Source organism: Ochlerotatus camptorhynchus, unplaced genomic scaffold (genome assembly GCF_037179485.1).
Source record: "Ochlerotatus camptorhynchus isolate MF236.1 unplaced genomic scaffold, CSIRO-AGI_Acam_v1.1 ptg000242l, whole genome shotgun sequence".
NCBI lineage: Eukaryota > Metazoa > Arthropoda > Insecta > Diptera > Culicidae > Ochlerotatus > Ochlerotatus camptorhynchus.
The window spans coordinates 765,631-785,034 of NW_027040732.1; the positions used below are offsets into that span (position 1 = coordinate 765,631).

Consider the following 19,404-nt stretch of genomic DNA (forward strand, 5'->3'; position numbering starts at 1 on the left):
GACAGCCGTCAACAGATTTTACGATTTCCGTATTCTAGGATTTGCTCCCGATAAACAATCATCTTCTATCACGCGTGTTTTTTGCTTGATTTCAGCGCTTTCTTTGGTAGGATGTGATACAAATCGAAAAACAACACAAACAATAAAATGGAAAAGTCGGTTTCCTGTCTGACACAATCTATGATGTATGGTAAAATTAGAAACTGGAAACGGGTAAACATTTAAACAGTAATGGAAAAAAGATCACATTTAAAGAAAACATTCAAACACTAAAACATCAACTATACTGTGATTTGGTTTTTGCTGACATGTAGGAAAGACACAGAAACAAGACAAGAGCAAGACACGAGGAAATGAATGAATTCGTACAACTAAATGAGTTTGGCGTTCTCACGAGAATGATGAACTAGTTCAAATTTGTTTGTATTTTTTTTTTTTCATTTCACAGGCTGTATGGTGTATATGATATGAGATGGGTGAGAGTTTTCGTTTGATTTTTTAGATTACAGAAATTAGTTAAAACAGAAACAGAGACAAAACCTAAATGAGTATTTTCTTACATTACCGAGTACTGCTACCAAAACGAAACGGGATATACACACAAATAAATTGAACCGAAAATGTTGTGGGAGTTGAGGAAAAATGGAGCGCAAAAATGATGGAGGGGGGAAACAAATAAAGTGAGTTTGTTTTGATTTTTGTACACCAAAAAAAAAAATGAACATGAAAGAAAACACGAGAACGAATATATGACCACAGAGAAAGAACATTGAAAATTGTGAGGAGCAATGGATTGCTGGCCATAACTTACCGGGAAGAAGCCGGCTGGTGCCATCGGGCCGCCTGGCATGCCCTCGTTTGGTGGTAACTGTCCCAGCGGACTCGGCGCTGGACCGGCATTGTGTGCTATTCCGTTCACTCCGTAGCCTGAACTCACGAAACCCTGTAATGGGAAGAAATGATGTTGGTTCATTTATGTGTTCTACTTGAGAGTCCACTCTGATCGATGTTTAATCGGAATCGGTTTAACGCTCTTAGCTAAATTTATTTTTTGTGTATTTTAACCTTCACGTAGATTGATTACAACATGGATGCCATCCGAAGACTGGCAGAAGAACCCAATAACTAGCAACTCTTTTTCACTTGTTTACCATAGTAAGTTGAGCACGTTTCTTCGGGACCTTCTAGTCTTAGAGTTACCTCTATGCCTGTACCATTTTTGCATTAAAGGGCGAACACGAAATTATTGCAACACATTGAATTTGCTCTTAAATTTCACGTATTTATCAGATAAAAACCAAATTTGTAGGGTGGTTCTATACATATACTTAGCATACATATAGCGGATCAATTTTTGGAGGTTGTTAGATGTAAAATGCCCGACACTTTTGTTTCACGCCATACATAAGAGCTTGTACAGTCGTATCCGGTTACTTTTTCTCAAATTTTGTCATGTCATTTGCATCCTTTACTTTCTCCTTGGTTCTTTCTGAGTTCCCGCTTCATCATGGCCCAATAGGTTTTGATTGGCCGTAGTTCTGGACAGTTCGGTGGATTCATGGCCTTGGGGACAAAATGCACCGAATTAGCCTCATACCATTCCAGCACGCTTTTAGAATAGTGACATGAAGCTAAGTCGGACCAAAACAATGGTTTTTTTTTTACTGTGCTGCCTCACAAATGACAGCAAACGTTTTTGGAGGCATTCATTTTTGTAAATTTTGGTGCCGTTTGTGACGAATATTTGACTTATTTTACCACAGGTGCAAATAAGGTATTTTGATGCAAATTTCAACATTTTCTTTTTCTTGAAACGATCATCCACTTGGAGCTTATCTTTTCCGGTGTAAAATTCCTGTCCTAGTATTTGTTGAAAGTCAGCTTTTACGAATATGTCATCAACCATCACACAGAAACTGTATCTGGTCAACATTTCCGTATAGAGCTCCTTGCGCGGGTTTTGGCAATATTTTGCTGGCGTTCATCGCGGTTTGGGAAGTGTTGAACCTTGAATGCATGCCTTGACCTTCAGCACGTAACTTTGCGAAACACCGACCTTTTTGGCAACCTCACATCGGGTGAAATTACCCTTCACTTTTCCCTCCGTCTTCCTACATGCTGCTCCCGGTTTCCTTCCTGCGCCGTACCTGTGATCCAATGTCAAACGGTCCTTGAACCTGTTTATAACTCTTGATACGGTTGAATTATTGATATGCCGCATTGAAACAGACAATCACGCAATTTATAGGATGTAAACAATACACTTCAAAGAGAAACTATGCAAAGTTTGGTTAATTTTCGCCTAGTAGGAATAAAGGTACAGACAGTTGTAAGTGTTGCAATAATTTTGTGTTCGCCCTTTAATATAATTGTGTGGCAAGTACAATCCGGAAAATTCCGGCAATCGAACCCAGAAACCTCCAGTATGGTCTTGTAGCTGCGCCTTTACCGACGGAGCTAAGGGAAGCCCCACTGGAAGTCCTTAGAACTTCTTAAAAGCAAAACAATTGTTCGGAAGTTAATGGAACTGCTTAAAGTTTTCCCATTTTTTTCAGGAATTCTAGGAACGCCCTGAAGTCCTAACAATTAAGTTCTCGAAACTTCTTTAATTTTTTTTTATAATTTCCATGAAATTAATGGGACAGTCCTAAGATTGTTTGATCTTCTCCAAAGTTCTTGAAATTTTCGTTCATCTGAGTTCTCTGAACTTCTATGAAGTTCTCGAAAAAAATCTGATGTTCCCTGAACTTCTTGAAAATCTGGGAACTTCTTAAAATTTCCCGTCATTTTTCAGAGATTAATAGATTTGCAATGATATTCCGTGACGTTTCCTCAATTCTAGAAACAACCCTGAAGCTTACGGAACTTATTTAAAAATGTTTCGCAATTTCCTGATGTTCTCAGAATTTATCTGATGTTTTTATTTATTTTTTTTTATTGTTATAGTCACTTTAACACTCTTGGGTCATTCGTGACTTTTCCGGGGGTGAGATTTGAACTCGTGACTTTGGCGTGAGAGGTATGGATGTTAACCACTACGCCGGGGTCGCCCCTTTTATCTGATGTTTTATGATCTTTTTTGACGTTTTCTGGAATTCTATGAAGCTCCCGCAATTTCATAACACCCATTGAGTTCTTTGAAATTTCCAGAAATGGTGATAACTATTTAAAGTCCGGCAATTTACCTGCAATTAAAACGAGATAATACATGTCATTCACTTAAGTTCTGAAAATTTACCAGAAGCTCATGAAAACACTCTAAAATTAAGGAAACAAATTCATCATCATTTTAAAATTATCACAATCAGTGTTGGAAAAATATCAAAAAATCAAATCTCACCAACGCCCAAGACACGCTTGATTTTCGTAGACAAAAATCAACAAGCAAACAACTGCGGAATATCAAGCTAACAAAACTCACCAACTGCAAATCTCACCAAACTGTGGTGAGATTGAGTTTAATGATGTTTGCTTTACACCCGAATGCAACCGAAACTTCCATAACGGCTAGCAGCAGTCACTTCGTGTCTGTCATCGGTGAAGAGTAAAAAGAGATAGCAAACTATACTCTCTCTTTCTAAGAAATCGATGTGCAACGTAATCATTTTTGTGTCGAGTCAACTCTCAGCTTGATTTTTGCACGTTGTGAATAGTCTTGCAATATCAAACGAGCTTGTAAAATCAATATCAAGCATGATAGTTTGTTCCAATATCACGCATGATATTGCGAGTGCATGAGAGCGGAAAAAAAATCAATGGATTTCTGATTTTGCCAACACTGATCACAATAGTGACTTCCCTTATGTTTAAGTACTTTCATTATGATATTGGGACTACTTCCTGAAAATCTTCAAATTTTTCAAAATGTCACTGATCTACGCTAAGGTGTCTTCCTTAGGTTTTGTAAGTTCCTGAAACTACCATGGACATTACGGAATTCATTCCCAGAGTTTCTCTGTTGTTGTTTAATTCTGTTGCAATATCCTTGAACTCTATTATAGGTCGATACAGGTTCTTTGATGTGTCCGTAAAGTTCTCTCAATTCTCCTGAAGTAAATGGACCTGTCCTAAAAATCCTTTCAATTTTCCTGGGCTTCTTTAAAGTTCCCGAATTTCAATTTTTAGAGTTCTCGGAGCTTTCTTGAAGTTCATGGAACTGGTTTGAATTGATCGGATCTTAAGCTTATGCTTCCAACTTTCATGCCCATAATTAAAGCCTAAATCGCGATTTGAGGGACTCGAAATCTTAAATCACGTTTACCTCTTTAGTTAACGCCTAAATCACGCGGGGCGTTTGGGGGTTTTGAAATCTTTAATCACGTTTATCTCCCTAATTGGGGCCTAATTCGCGATTTGAGGGGTGTTTGAGGCCCACAGGTACCTGGTTTAAGCTTTAGTTGGCGGCGGTGGCTCTTCTTGACCTTCTACCCCCTGAGTAGTAAGTGTTAATAACGGAGTCTATGTGATGTCTGTTCCCATGACTTGTTGAAGACACCCTGTCTTGTTTCAAAAGCTACCTACTAGACTAGTACTTCAAAAGTCTTCATAACATAAAGGGCATGAGATTTGATCAAATTATTCGCAGTTCTACTTGTCCAATGCCCCCGCCTGGGTGAGGGATAGAGGATGACACACACGCCCACAAAATCCCAACTTTTGGATATCATTATATTTTTCGTAAAAAAATATTTCTAAGTACCTTCCATTTTAAATGTTGATCTTTGAAATCGACCCAGTGGTTCATAAGGTATGAATTTTTAAAAAACATCATTTAAAAAAAATCGATTTTTGAAAATCCTAACATGGAAATGGTCAGTTTAATGGCTTTAATGCCAACATAAAAAAAATATACGGGTCTATTTAATAATTTGTGATAAGGAACAAAACTTCAATTTTTTACGAAATTCTGATAACTACTATATCGTTTTGCTATGAAATGGCTGTATATATATATATATATTTAAGCATTATGAAACATTAGTAGGCCATGTAGGAGATCAGTCGGATGAGATCCTTTCTGGATAGTTGTTTAAATTTAATTCAATCTTTACGCTCCAAAAATTATAATACGGAGCTCGGCTAGCTTGATGTTTGCCACTTTTGCTTACTGAATAGAAGATCGACTGTTTAAGACGTTTTAATCGGAAATCTATAACAAATCCTTCTCAATAGCAGTTGTTGTAGTCGTCTGTGAGTTCACCACTGGGACCAAAATCTAGTAACAGCAAGTTGAACGGGAACTTGATCGTTATTGTTTTGTGATATAAGGAGCTCGTTGTCCTAGTGGTGACCGATTTTGCTTATTGAAATTCAGCATAAAATTTTGGGCTCAATCTCAAGCTCCACATTATAGAGTTTTAGTGTAAATCTGATTTATTCTTAATATGAGATGAAGCGTAACGAAATTTGGTTGGAGGAACGAGTCCGTAAAAGAAATAATAGGGGAAATGGCTCTAATGTTGGGCTATGGATCTAACATTGGGCCCATCACTAAAAATCTGATATTGATCAATTTGATCTAGATGAACGCGTCATTGGGACGGCACTAATGGATATTTTTGGTTGCTATTGAAAATTTAGTCGATTGCTGAATTTATGTATGGGCCCAAATTAGGGATACTCTGGCCGACATTACATACATTTCCCCTATTAGAGTTTTTGAAAAGACGTGTTGATCGGAAATCTACAACAAATCTTCCTAAAGAGTAGTTGTTATCGTAATAAGAACAAGTTGAGCAGGAACTTAGTCCTAATTGTTTTCTGAAATAATGAATTCGATGGCCTTGTGGCGACCAATTTTGCTTACTGAGCAATCAGCTTTCTTCCATGATTCCATGATCCATGGCTTGAAATCGATTGGGCTTGGTGGAGCAAAAGTGATACCACCGTAATGCTCAATCCAGTTTGAAAATAACATTTGGGACGCCATTTAATTAAAATAGGCAAGCCAGTTATGGAAAATGCACTAGTTATTGCACTATACCATACAAGCAATGGTACTAGTTATGGCACTACTCCACTCCATAGAGCATACCGTAAAATGGGGCGAATAGAAACACTTTCCAAAACATTTGAAAGTGTTTAAAAAAACGTTGCCCAAGCAACGGGAAGGAAGGAAGTTTCATCATCACGATTGAAAGTTCTGAGGGTTATTTTTACAAAATAAGAAATTTTGGTGCAAAAGTTACCTTAGCAATTCTGCACGAAGTGAAACCAATTCCATTCGATTTCTGAGACTTTTTAAAGTAAGAACGACAGATTTGATCGAGTTTCTTCAGTATGAATATGGCATTAAATCCGGTTTTGGAAGTTGGTGCACAGGTAAAAAAGGAGGTTACGGGACGCCACTAAACTATACAAATCCAGTGGTGTGTAAATTGACAAAATAGGATACATTCATGGTTTAAATCTCCTGAATCGATGATATTCAGTAGCTGTCTATGATTGAGATCTATATTTTTGTCAGAATACCAGTGTCTGCCGACAAGGATTATCAAGCCCGAAAAAAGTATCCCCGTCTTTTTGCTGAAAAGTACCAACAAGTCAATAGCAATACAAGATATTTCACTGATGGATCGCGCATTGATGGATCCACTGGCTTCAGTGTCTTCAATTAATACGCAACCGCCTTTCGGAAACTTCAGGAATCTTGCTCCGTTTATGTTGCTGAGCTAGCAGCAATCAACTTCCCGTTGGGGATGATTTCCGACATGCCCACAGACCATTACTTCATCTTCTCGGATAGTCTTAGTTCGATTGAGGCTATTCGGTCGTTGAAACAATGTAGGCACTCATCTTATTTCCTTTCAAAGGTAAGGGAGCAGATGAGTGTGCTGGTCGAAAGATCATATATGATTACCTTTGTATGGGTCCCCTCACATTGCTCAATCCCAGGCAATGAGAATGCAGACTCTCTCGCAAAGGTGGGCGCACAACAAGGCGAGATTTATGATAGAATAATTTCACATGATGAATTTTTCCCATAAGTACGTCAGAGTTCTCTTCTATGTTGGCAAAACGATTGGACAAGTAATTCTTTTGGGCGGTGGTTACATTCCATTACTCCAAATGTTTCTTCGAAAGCGTGGTTCGAAGGTCTGGATGTAAGTCGGGGATTCATTCGCGTGATGTCAAGACTTATGTCCAACCACTACTCGCTAGACGCACATATCTATAGAATAAAACTCGTTGACAGCAATATATGTAGGTGCAGAACCGGTTATGATGACGTCGATCACACAGTTTGGCATTGCCCGGGTAATGACGCCTCCAGAGCACGACTATTGGAGACCCTAGTGGCCCGAGGTAGACAACCTTTCAGTGAAGTAAGAGATGTATTGGGAATGAATCTACGAATTCTATTGTTTGTCTGATGTTAGAATTTGATGTGATCATCCCCTCCTTTCCACACATTTTCGAGCCATTGTGTCCCAGTCTTATAATTCACTTGTTTCTGTGCTACTTGCCCCTGCCCAGCCAGGATTTGGTCAACCGTTCGAGAATAGTTTCTGAAGGAGGCTTAAGAAACCTGTGTCCTACCTACATGCCACGAGTAATTGGTAATACTAACCTAAATTTACTGCTGTTTAAAATGTTAATTAAAAAATTACGGATTTTTGGCTCCACTAAATGTCACACACGACTGAGCCTAGTAAGTAAACGAACTAGTTAAAAAAAAGACCCAAATAAGCATTCTCATATCCCACCACACCCTGGCAAGCAAGTTTTATTAAAATATAGTCATACCTTGTCATGTCCAGCCCGAACGATAAACCGTGTCAAAATATTTACCAAACATACGTCGCTCATTGTCCCAGAGTACACACAAACCAACCGCAATTCCGCACATCACATTCCGGCAAGTGCGAAACAAAAACGTGGTGTGCAGTATCTACTTCTGCACTCTCTATATTCGGCCCCATTTCCCGCTCGGCCGTATGTGCGTACAAGCATAGGTACATAAATGCGAAACTGTGGGAAACTCGCTCATCAACTGTAACACCTATCCATCCGTCCATCCGCTGATCGGCAACTTGTGGTGGAATTCGGAAGATACCGTACAATCAATCACCCCGGCCTATGAGAGGCTATCTGGAGCACAAGCTCACTCTCTCAGGTGTAAATCGAACACCTACAGAGCCCAAGCTTTAACTTTCGTCCGCCGTTCCGTAGTTGGGCTTCTATGTAGGTCTCAATGGTTAAGCTATGTACACATGTTGGATGAAGCAACACAGATGGTGTACAAAAAATGAGCCACACGGGGCTTACTGTTAGTGTGTATCGAATGCAGCTGGTGGAGTTGTGAGGCGAGAAAGTATTTCCTTTTCAACGTTCCACCCTAGCCCTAGCGAACAGACACCGCCGTGGATGATCTCGTCCACCAAGCGCCAGCCCCAACGGGTTATTTTTTGGCTCATCTCCTTCCTTCCTGGTCTCATCGCCGACCGATTTACTGCCGAGAAGTACATAAACATGGAACTCGCGCGAGTGCTCACAAAAACACCGTAAATCGGCTTACTTTCTATCACCATATGTAAGCACGGCTGTGCACAATTATAGCTCTGTTTTCATCTCTCCTGCTTTTAAATCTGTTTCGATTTAACAAACGAAAAATATTTCCAAACTTTCAAAACTAAAAAAAAAATAAACCTTCAATACACGACTTGATGATACTCACGTAATCATGAAATGCTTTGGCCTCGGATGAATGCTCGCAGGTGTCCCGTCGTTCCGGTGCCGCACAGTAGAGATCCCAAAATACGCACCACCACGAGTGCAGGAAGCCCGGAGGTTCGCCTAGTGTGATATTCTTCTCCCACCGTATCTAGCGATGAGGGAGAAGGGGGAAACAAAGAGAAGGGAAATGATGAGAGAATAAGGATCGCCGGGAATAATGCCAACGAGTTGAAGAACTTACCTCCGATAAGAATGTTTGTGCTGCTTTCGATGCTCCTACGTGTAATAAATATTCATATACATAAAGTGCAATTCTGGAAAGGGAAACAGAAAACAGTCAAGGATTAGAAAATTGGCTTGGTGTTAGCTTGATAATTCGTAATTTTAAAGGGCGTCCACGATAAAATTACATCATCCGCAAATAGCTCTAAATGTTTACCATTTGAGTGGAAATCCGTTGAAAATTTTGGTAGAACTAGTTCACAGTGCATTGTTTACATTACGTAAGTTAAATTGACAGATGTTTTATTTCGTTTCAAAACAGGGGACAGAAGATTTCAAGATAACGGTTTGGGGATTTTGTGGAATGCAATTAATCGTTGCCGACTCCCTAAAGATTGGCAAATCAAAGTTGGCACTCGTGGAGAATAGAAGAACTATGAGAGTGATGATGGTTTCAAAATTTTACACGGCGAGGTATACGAGTGCAATCTTAAAATGCTTTTATTTTGCAAATGCAGCATTTTATTTAAATCTGATTAATGCTAATAGAAAACTTAAAGACTACTTAATAGATATATAATAAAGAAAAAATAATTTCTATTCAGATTTTTATGTGTAGACATAGATTTCAGCTTTTCTACAACTGTACTGCCGTTCTACGCATATCTGTCCCATGTTCTAAAAGTAACATCTGAGAAAATCGCGAATAATTTTTCGAATTATTTCTGCTCATTGGAAGAAATATAAGTTAAAATAAGTTAGTGCATTGTTTGTTCAACAGAATCAATTTGTTCAAGTGAAAACTACAGAAATGACCTTCAATGAAACTAGTCAAGCCTCTTTTTATACGAAAACGATTCAGTGGGACTGTTATGCCGAGAAATTTGCTATGAAGTAGGAAATTCTACGCATTTCAGTCCCACTAAGAACTATTACTTTCCGTGTTGCTTTGATGGCCACGTTGCGTTTGACGTCTTTACTCTTGTGGTTGTAGTTGTGTTTACATGAGCGTGCTTGAGTTCTCCGTGAAGTTTTGAAAGTGGATAGTTTGCATAGGTTTGCATCATTAACTGAAACCAACAATAAGTTGACATTGCTGCAATCGTCGTTTGCTACATCTATAAAGCCTATAAGTATGGGCATATTGAGAAACAAATGATGAATGCTCTGTGCAGATCACAATAAGATTGTCGATCGATGATTTCAAGAAAGACTTTGGAAAAGTTAACATACACAGTAAGGATTTCATTATATTCAACCAACTGCAACAACGGTAGTATATTGAGAGCATTCTAACGACTAAATTTACGAAAGGACTATACGAAAACGGATATTCTGAATCAGTCAACAGGATCCATATTTTAACTACAAAATATGGTAGCAGCTATCAACTAGAATAATGAACTCATCAAGTGACAGAAAGTGCCATAATTGTTAACTGCGTTGCTTCGAGTTGTTTTAGACAATAATACGTACTTTTTCAATCATGCCAATATTGGAAGTTGTTTATACATCGTTGCTTTATACAATTGAATTTTAAATCATGTTATTTTGTCTTTGGTTTATTTTAAGATCATTACACTGCTTCGTATCAATTGATTATTATTACTCTAATAATGCTTAGTTTGACATCTGAACTATAATCTGGTGTTTTAATATGAATTCCCGTTACTCTTAATATTTTTCATGATAAAATAAAGCTTCTACTTCTATTTTTCATCATAAAATAAAGCTTCTACTTCCCGAAACGACTCATTGAGTTTCTTTTGATCATATAAATCCTGTTTAAATCATTCGTGCACTCAAATCGATTCGTTAATAAAAGATTCAGTAAAAAAATTCTTTGTGGGACAGTTATGCGTAGAATTTCAACATTGGACAATTAGACTTGATGTTGTTTTTAAATAAGCCCAAAACAAATAACATGTTTTTCTATTTTCATTCGAAAGTTTACCTAAAAAAGTACTGTTTTATGAACAAAAGTGAAAAACGTCCAAAAGTAACATGGGACAGATATGCGTAGAACGGAAGTGTAGCAGCAACCAGATTTTAATAAAATGCTCCATTTGCAAAATAAAAGCATTTTAAGATTCCCCGTGAAAAATTTTGAAACCATCATCACTCTCATAGTTCTTCTATTCTCCACGAGTGCCAACTTTGAATTGCCAATAGGCCTTTTTGATGCACCACCATTTTTTCAACGACAATATTCCTGAACACCAACAGGACCCTTCGTAAAAATGATACAGAATTAAATTTTTCAACTGTAGATCAAGTTTTGTAGCAACTCAGATGAATCAATTTATCAGGAAAAGTGAAAATTGGTCCACTTTCTAAGTCTCACGGTAAACATTTCTACTCATCAAACTCTTTTCGACGTGCTCCTGTTCACCACCAGGGGTTGAATCGATCGCTTAGTTTGTATCTGCCATTTTAATAGAAACTAAGCGATCGATTCAACCTCTAGTGGTGAATAGAAGAACTTCAAAAAGTGTTATGAGCTGAAATGTTTACTTTGATACATAGCGGAACGCTGTTTCACTTTTCCTGATAAATTGATTCATCTGGAATGCTCCAAAACTTGATCTACAGTTGAAAAGTTTAATTCTGTACCAATTTTCAATTGTATGAATTGTTCCTACAATAAGCCTGAAATGTCTTGAGGATTTCGCCCTTTGCGGTTCCAGATTTTTTTAAACTCTTTATTTGTTTAACCTAGGTGCACCAGCTACTACAACATTAACTGTCATGATATATCTAAGAGTGTTTAAATTGTTTTTGCTTCGGCAATTCAGTATTTTGAACAGTTTTTCTATACCTGCATCTCAGTATAACAATTGTCATCTCTAACTTTGTTCTGAATCCTTTGAAGTACATTTATTCTGGTAGTGTAACAACCAGACCATATTGACACAGCGTAAAGCATGGCCGGTCTAAACACTTGTTTAAATATTAGAAGTTTATCCTTCAGGCAAAGTTTGAATTTTCTGTTTCTATTGCGGTTCAAGATAACTCCACACATTGCATAGTGATTCAAGTATGCAACCTAGTGGAACAAAAAAATAATAACTCCAAAACGAATCATCTATTTCATTTTGAAATAAAATTGGCATCTTTTAATAATAAAATAATTGTACTAAATGTGTACTAAACTGCTATTCAAAATGTATCTTTTTCAATTAATATTTCTGGAGAGTTGGCGTCACCGACAAAGTTGTTTATTAGTCGAAAATACAAAAATCTTAGCAAGACGTCAAAATTACCACGGCTTTGGTTTTCAATATATTGATTTTGTTACATAAATAAATAAAACATGAGCAATTCCATTTAAATTGAAGATATTTTTTTTAAATTTTGTTAACTTGTTGGCTTCGATTTTGTTGGAACTCCATTTCAGTAAAGATGCCATTTTATGTTATCAATTATTCATATGGCCTTTTCAGTGCACCACCAATTTAGAGGGCTCTAGGTGAGTTCGAGAGGAAACGTCAACCAAAATGTTTGTTTACATCAGAATATTGGTTTTTCACGACGCAAATTAAAGTATTTTCCTTTGAACATCTTGTCAATTGCCATCGGTATTTGCCTTATTGAACGATTTTCCACAGCTCTGAACTGGTCTGCATCTAAACTATTCGCACACAAGAAATCCGGAAGATCATAACCACTAAGGCACTATTCTAATTTTCCATTTTTCTCAACAAAGATATTGCTGAACACTAGCAGGATCTTTGCAAAAATCATACAGAATTAAATGTTTCGACTGTAGATTAAGTAGAACATCTCAGATGAATCAATTTATCAGTGTTCCGCTTCCTATGTCTCAAGGCAAACATTTCTGCTCACAACACTCTTTTTGACGTTTTTCTATTCACGACCAGAGGCTGAATCGATCGCTTAGTTTGTATTAAAAATGCGTATTGGGACACGACTTCTTTTCCAACAGGGCCTGTGTAAAATACTACTAATGAGTTAAAATATAAATATTGTCGAAACCTATCATGTCTTCAGCAAAGTTGTAGAGGTTTATTTGGAAATTCTGTGAAAAATTATACACTGTGATTTGTTTTGTTTATTTTGATAAAAATTTGTTGATTAGCTACAAAAAGATTAATCGCTCGAAAAGCTTATTTTTGATAAAAAAAATTCGTTGAAGCATTTTACAGCAGTTTTTATTTTGAAATGTCTTGACTTTTCACTACTCTACAACAAAATAAAACAACGTAAATAATTTAAGCAAAAAATAGAATAACAATGAAGGTTAGAGGAGCATATTTAAATTGAGTATTGGATAAATTTCTATCTTAATAAGAAATAAGATCGTTAAATTGGAATTGCCAGATATCTTCAAGAAAAGGATTCAAACTGTGATGATCGATTAATAAAAAAGTTCCACCGAATTCCACCCTAAAACATAGGGCTGCATTTTTTTTTTCAATTTTGAAAGATTTTTAACTATCCGTGGCTTATTGTCGATCGCTCTTAAACGAACATGTTGCTGAAAATTGGTTAATCTGTTATAAAAACGAATTAGTTTTTCACTCTGTCAGTTTGGTGCAATGCAATTGTAGAAATAAAAAAATGTTGTTTGTAGTGACGTTTATATGAACAAATAAATAATAAAGCTATTTCAGGGATTGTTTAAATATTGTGGCGTATAAGTCACTTAAGCGATTACGTCTCAGATATGTCTGTTTAGCAAATATTCATTCTGATCATCATGAACAACTTTCTAGAAAACACCATAATTTTGCGCTATTTTACATACAATGGCATTTGATACACTTTTGTGATTACTTATATAACATACGTCACTTATGAAAATAGCTGTTCTCATTATCTCAAACAACTTTTCTCATTACACCTATGAGTGAAAATGATTAAAACCTTCGGTTTTTTTTAACCGGCATCCCTGAACATTCAATGCACCTGTGTGCATGTCGAAGTCCAGCTCCGCAGGAATTTACTCCCAAATGACACACTTAACTATTTCATATCTCATGAGTAATTCCACTGCCTTTCTATCAGCATCATGTAAAACTAATTGCTTAGAGTTATGTTGCAATGCACAATGCATTGGTTATTTCAAATTGAACTCAATCCAAACCGCTTTTACCTCTGAAATCCAGTACGTTGTTTTCATCTCAATGTTATTCGCATCCAGTTCATGATTGGCCATTTCGCTCATAGTGGGCTTCGTACCTTTTTTCAATGCGAAAATCGAGTCCAACTGTGATCTTCACTCCCATCTTATGTTGTATCTTGACTTCTAACTTGATTTTTTTGCTTCCAACAGGCACCGTCCGTTGGGGCCTCCCTTAGCTCAGTCGGTAAAGGCGCAGCTACAAAGCAAGACCATGCTGGAGGTGGCTGGGTTCGATTCCCGGTCCGGTCTAGGAATTTTTCGGATTGGAAAATGTCTCGACTTCCCTGGGCATAGAAGTATGATTGGACTTGCCACACAATTATACCAATGCAAAAATGGTACAGGCATCGAAAGCTCTCAATTAATAACTGTGGAAGTGCATCTAGAACACTAAGTTGAGAGCACGCAATAAGCTAATATGCAATATGCAATAAGCTTGAAATGCGAAGAAGAAGAAGGCACCGTCCGAGTTGCAGATCATATTGAACAAAGTGCAGTGAAACACAATTTTCTTTTCAAAATACTGTACAATACTCATATAGAGCCCATATTTGGCTGACATAAAGCATATCAGTTCTTTGCGAGCTGTAAATCAGTTCGATATAGCCAAAATACGGTTAATGGTGTTTATTATTAGCCTGCAAAGGTATTGTAGCGATAATCAAAATTGAATTCTAACAAAATTTTTCAAGTCATTCGTCCGAACATGTTATATCGGTTTCATGTTTCAAAAATCATACATAGTCATTTAATCATCCGTAAGTCGATGTTCAAAGTGTCCATAAAACTGATGTAATTTTTAAAATTTTTGCCCCACAATCCTCAAACGCCTTTCTCTGGATGACTTTCCAAAATTTAAACTATATAAATAAAATAAATAAATAAATAAAAATGACTAGAAAAGATTGCTGAGCATCTAGAGAAGCTCAGGGAACATTTTCGAAGGTCCATGGATCTTTTTGAGAAAATTAGAGATCATATAGAGGAGCTCAAGAAACATCTTTAAATATCATGGAACATCTTGAGAAGTTCATGCACGATGTCTAGAGTTCAAAGAATTTATAAAATGTCAGAGAACATCCCAATAAACAATTTGAGCTGATTAATAGCTAAATAAGCCATTTATTTGTGGATGAAGCATATGTTTGCCTGAATAAACCCTTGCTCCGTTTACAATCATGTTTGTTGGGATCTTGATAAGTTCAGGGAACATTTAAAGAGGTTTAAATAACATCTAGTACATGCAAATTTAATCGGACATTTTATGAAAGATCTAAAAGAGTTCAAGAAATATCTTTTGAATTCCAGGGATCATCTAGATAATCTCAGGCAAAAATAAAAGATGTTGAGATAATAGTTAGTTCAACTAGAGCTAAGGCAATTTCAGAAATATCTAGAGAAAATCATGAAGCATGTACACAAGTACATATCTAGAAATGTTCACGAAACAACATCAAAACTTCAGGAAATATTTTGCGCAATTGATGGAACATTAAGAAAAGTTCAGGGGATAACTAGATCACTCCACAGTACATCAATAGTAGAGCAGAGAACAACTGGAGAAGTTTATGGAATACATATCTATATCAATTCACGAGTCACCTATTGACGGTCACGGGTAATCTAGAAGAGTTCAGTGAACAAATAAAAATGTCATGGAATACATATGAAATTAAAAGAAGGTCCCCGATCTTCTATGAAGTTCCCTGAAATTTAACAAAGTTTTCTTAACTTCTGCGAACATCTCTGAAGCTCTACGGAGCTTTCCGAACTTCAACGAAGTTTCCTCTCAACCTACCCTGAACTCCACGAAGTCCTTGAAGTTTTACGAAATTCGCTGTATTTAAATAAAAATCCCGGAACTTCAACGAAGTACCCCGCATCTCTATGAAATTCCCTAAATTTCTATAAAATTCTCTAAATAGGGGAAGTGGCTCTAATGTTGGCCTATGGATCTAAGATTGGGCCTATCGCTAAAAATCTGCTATTTATCAAATTTATCTAGATGAACGCGTCATTGGGACGGTACATCCATTTCCCCATTCTAAAATATTAAAGAGCGATAACGAAATTTTGTCGATTTCGGTGAAGATTTTTTCAAAATACACCTAGAATCCCTGGAAGGGAGATCCAAGATTGTCCAAAACTTATTGATTTTTGATCAACATTCAGTCCTGAACAACCCTAATGCCCTACTGATGAAGTTTGATGACAATGATAAACATCGTCATTGCCGTTGCCATACAAGATATCGACAAGTAGTGGTGATGCTCGTTCGATTCACAATCTCCACACTAACATCACTAGTGTTGCTGTTTGCCGTTGCTGATGATGATGATGATGAAGGCGATAATGACGATGATTAGGAGCCGCCACACTAAACCAACCTCAACCTCAACCCTATGTTCTACAAACACCCGTGCGGTTGGAAGTGTGCGAACAGCAGAGATTCGAAGCTCCGATTGCCGATCTAAGTCTGCTTACATACATGTTGCAGCATAAAAGTATGTTTCTCCACTACCAATGCGCAACTATCATATATCAGAGAAGATGCAAAAAGTGCTCACCCATACTGTGGCATCGTGGAATCATAAGCCTCTTCTACTACGGGATTCGTTTGTTGGTGTACCATCTCTACCTGGTGTACCACAAACAACAACAATAACAAACCCCTCAGCTCTGCTTTGCTCTGATTCTGAATGCGAGAGGGGTCGGGAGGAATAAAACAAACTACCTACGTACGACCCAACACGGCGGCACGAGACAGGACGATGTGACTAGTGAGAAGGAATCAGCGGCGTGCATACATAAATTATGAGCAAGCAGAACTATCGTGCTCGGCTTTTTTTTATATTTACATGCACACATAAATGTTTGGGAACATATGTAATGCACTTTTCTCTATGATCGTTGGGAACGATTTTCGGGAAAAGGATTGCATTTGGTTTCAAAACACACCGGCAGTTTGCCGACCAAACAAACAGCAAACCTACAATCGAAAGGGTAAATAAATTCAAGTTGTGATTTTATGCGGGTAGGTAGGAAGGATGCACTCCGCTGGCTCTCTGTGACTAACGCTTTTAAGTGTATGGGTTCACAGGGGTGCTATTCCCTAGCTAGGAAGAGGTAGAAAACGATGAGATGAACAACAGGATACCGTATAATCCCAGGATTTACAACATGGAATGGAGTGCACTTTTGTTTTAGGTGGAACTGAATAACCTTAGGAAGGAAAAAAAAATAACAATTTTCTCCACCTGACCTATCCGAAGAACGGTGGTTAAAGTGAAAGAAGCTTTAATATGTTTAGGAGCTGCCAATGGCTTGCACATGAACTGTTAACTGTGGATTGTGATGCCTTATTGTATCCATAATATGTTTTTTTTTTCTCCGTTTCATGTGGAAAATTTAGTATTATGGAACCGCGTGGTCCCTTCTGAGACTGACATATAGCGATTTATACACGGGGGAAGTGTACCAGTTATGGCACTAGTAATCAAAATTTCTTACACCGGAAGTTAGTTTCAATGCTGTTCTGCATGCCACTACTCCCCCATAAATATAAAATGTATTTCATAAATCAAACTTGACGAACTTTTTTGGTATTGCATAAATTTGACTAATAAGTGTTCTTTATCTGAAACCAGTTTTGATAAAAATCATTTCTTCTAAAGGGTGATACGGTCAAAATTTGGTCAAGGGAAAACGCGTGTAAATCGGTGAAATCGTTTATTTAAAAATCAAATTAAATTTCTTTTTCAAGTTGAATTAGTATAAAATTCAGGAAAAATATTCAGTTAGGCTTCCGCTTTTCCAAATCCGAATTGCCGGGCCTTACGCTTGACCCCTGCCATCAGATTTTGTACAGCCACCTTGTCCACCTTCTTCGCCGCAGAAAGCCAGTTTGCCTTGAACTGCTGCTCGCCCTTAGCAGTTTTTTTGGTCTTCTTTAGGTTCCGCTTGACAATAGCCCAGTATTTCTCAATTGGGCGGAGCTCTGGCGTGTTGGGAGGGTTCTTGTCCTTGGGAACCACCTGCACGTTGTTGGCGGCGTACCACTCCATGGCCTTTTTACCGTAATGGCAAGATGCCAAATCCGGCCAAAACAGTACGGAACAACCGTGTTTCTTCAGGAAAGGCAGCAGACGTTTATTCAAACACTCTTTCACGTAAATTTCTTGGTTGACAGTCCCGGAAGCTATGAAAATGCTGCTTTTCAAGCGACAGGTACAGATGGCTTGCCAAACCAGATATTTCTTTGCGAACTTTGACAGTTTCATGTGCTTGAACACATCTGCTACCTTTCCCCTTCCTTTTGCCGTATAAAACTCCTGTCCCGGAAGCTGCTTGTAGTCGGCTTTGACGTAGGTTTCGTCGTCCATTACCACGCAGTCAAACTTCGTCAGCATCGTCGTGTACAGCCTCCGGGATCGCGCTTTGGCCGTCGTATTTTGTTTATCATCGCGATTTGTAGTCACTACCTTCTTGTAAGTCGATAGTCCGGCTCGTTTTTTGGCTCGATGCACGGTTGTAGACGATACACCCAGCTTATTTGCGGCATCTCGGAGAGAGAGGTTAGGGTTTCGCTTGAAACTACCGGCAACTCTCTTTGTCGTCTCAGCGGCTTCCGGTTTTCGATTTCCCCCCGATCCAGACTTCCTGGCTGTCGACAAACGTTCCCCAAACACTTTAATTACATTTGTAACGGTTGATTTGGCAACTTTTAGCGATTTTGCCAACTTTGCGTGCAAGTAGCTCGGATTTTCGCGATGCGCGAGCAAAATTTTGATACGCTGCTCTTCTTGCTTGGACGGCATTTTGACAAATGAAGAGTGAATTCCAAAATCAAAATAGGAGCAACATTCTACACACACACACCTTCAAAATGAGGGGTGTTCAGGTTTTTTAAATGCAAAATTGAAAGAAATACGTCAAGTTGATATTGACCAAATTTTGACCGTATCACCCTTTACACTCAACTGAAATGAAGACAACCTTAACAGATAGACCAACTACCTGCATGAATTTTATTTTTGACATAACGACATTCTTTTGATCAAGGCAACCTCTGAGTATAGAAGTCAACATTATTTTGTGTTTGTCCATTCGTGACTGGATCTTCATTATCGTCTGTGTGGTTGTCAATATTAATATTCGTTTCCATCTAGGTAGGGATGATTTTGAGGATCAATTGCAAAATGATTATTTTCATTTTACACAAATATAGCGCTGTAGCCAGAGCTGGTAAATATCACGGCCGTCATGTGACGATTAGAAAACAGGTCCTCTCACTATCGCGAGACGGAACTACCTATCATTAGCTTTCTAGTCATTTTCAATAATCAAGCACTCATGAGAAT

At 37.8% G+C, this 19,404-nt stretch overlaps 1 protein-coding gene across 5 annotated transcripts in view; it reads right to left on the reverse strand.

Moving 5' to 3' along the window:
• Ssdp (Sequence-specific single-stranded DNA-binding protein) overlaps nt 1-19,404 on the reverse strand; it is a 226,706-nt gene that overhangs the window by 77,408 nt on the left and 129,894 nt on the right. For all 5 annotated transcript variants that reach the window (XM_065225969.1, XM_065225967.1, XM_065225970.1 and 2 more), the window contains exons 4-6: nt 8,918-8,990; nt 8,678-8,824; nt 812-943 (exon numbers count right to left, since the gene is read on the reverse strand). In XM_065225969.1, coding sequence (XP_065082041.1) covers nt 812-943; nt 8,678-8,824; nt 8,918-8,990 — 352 coding nt within the window. The remainder of the gene's footprint in view (nt 1-811; nt 944-8,677; nt 8,825-8,917; nt 8,991-19,404) is intronic.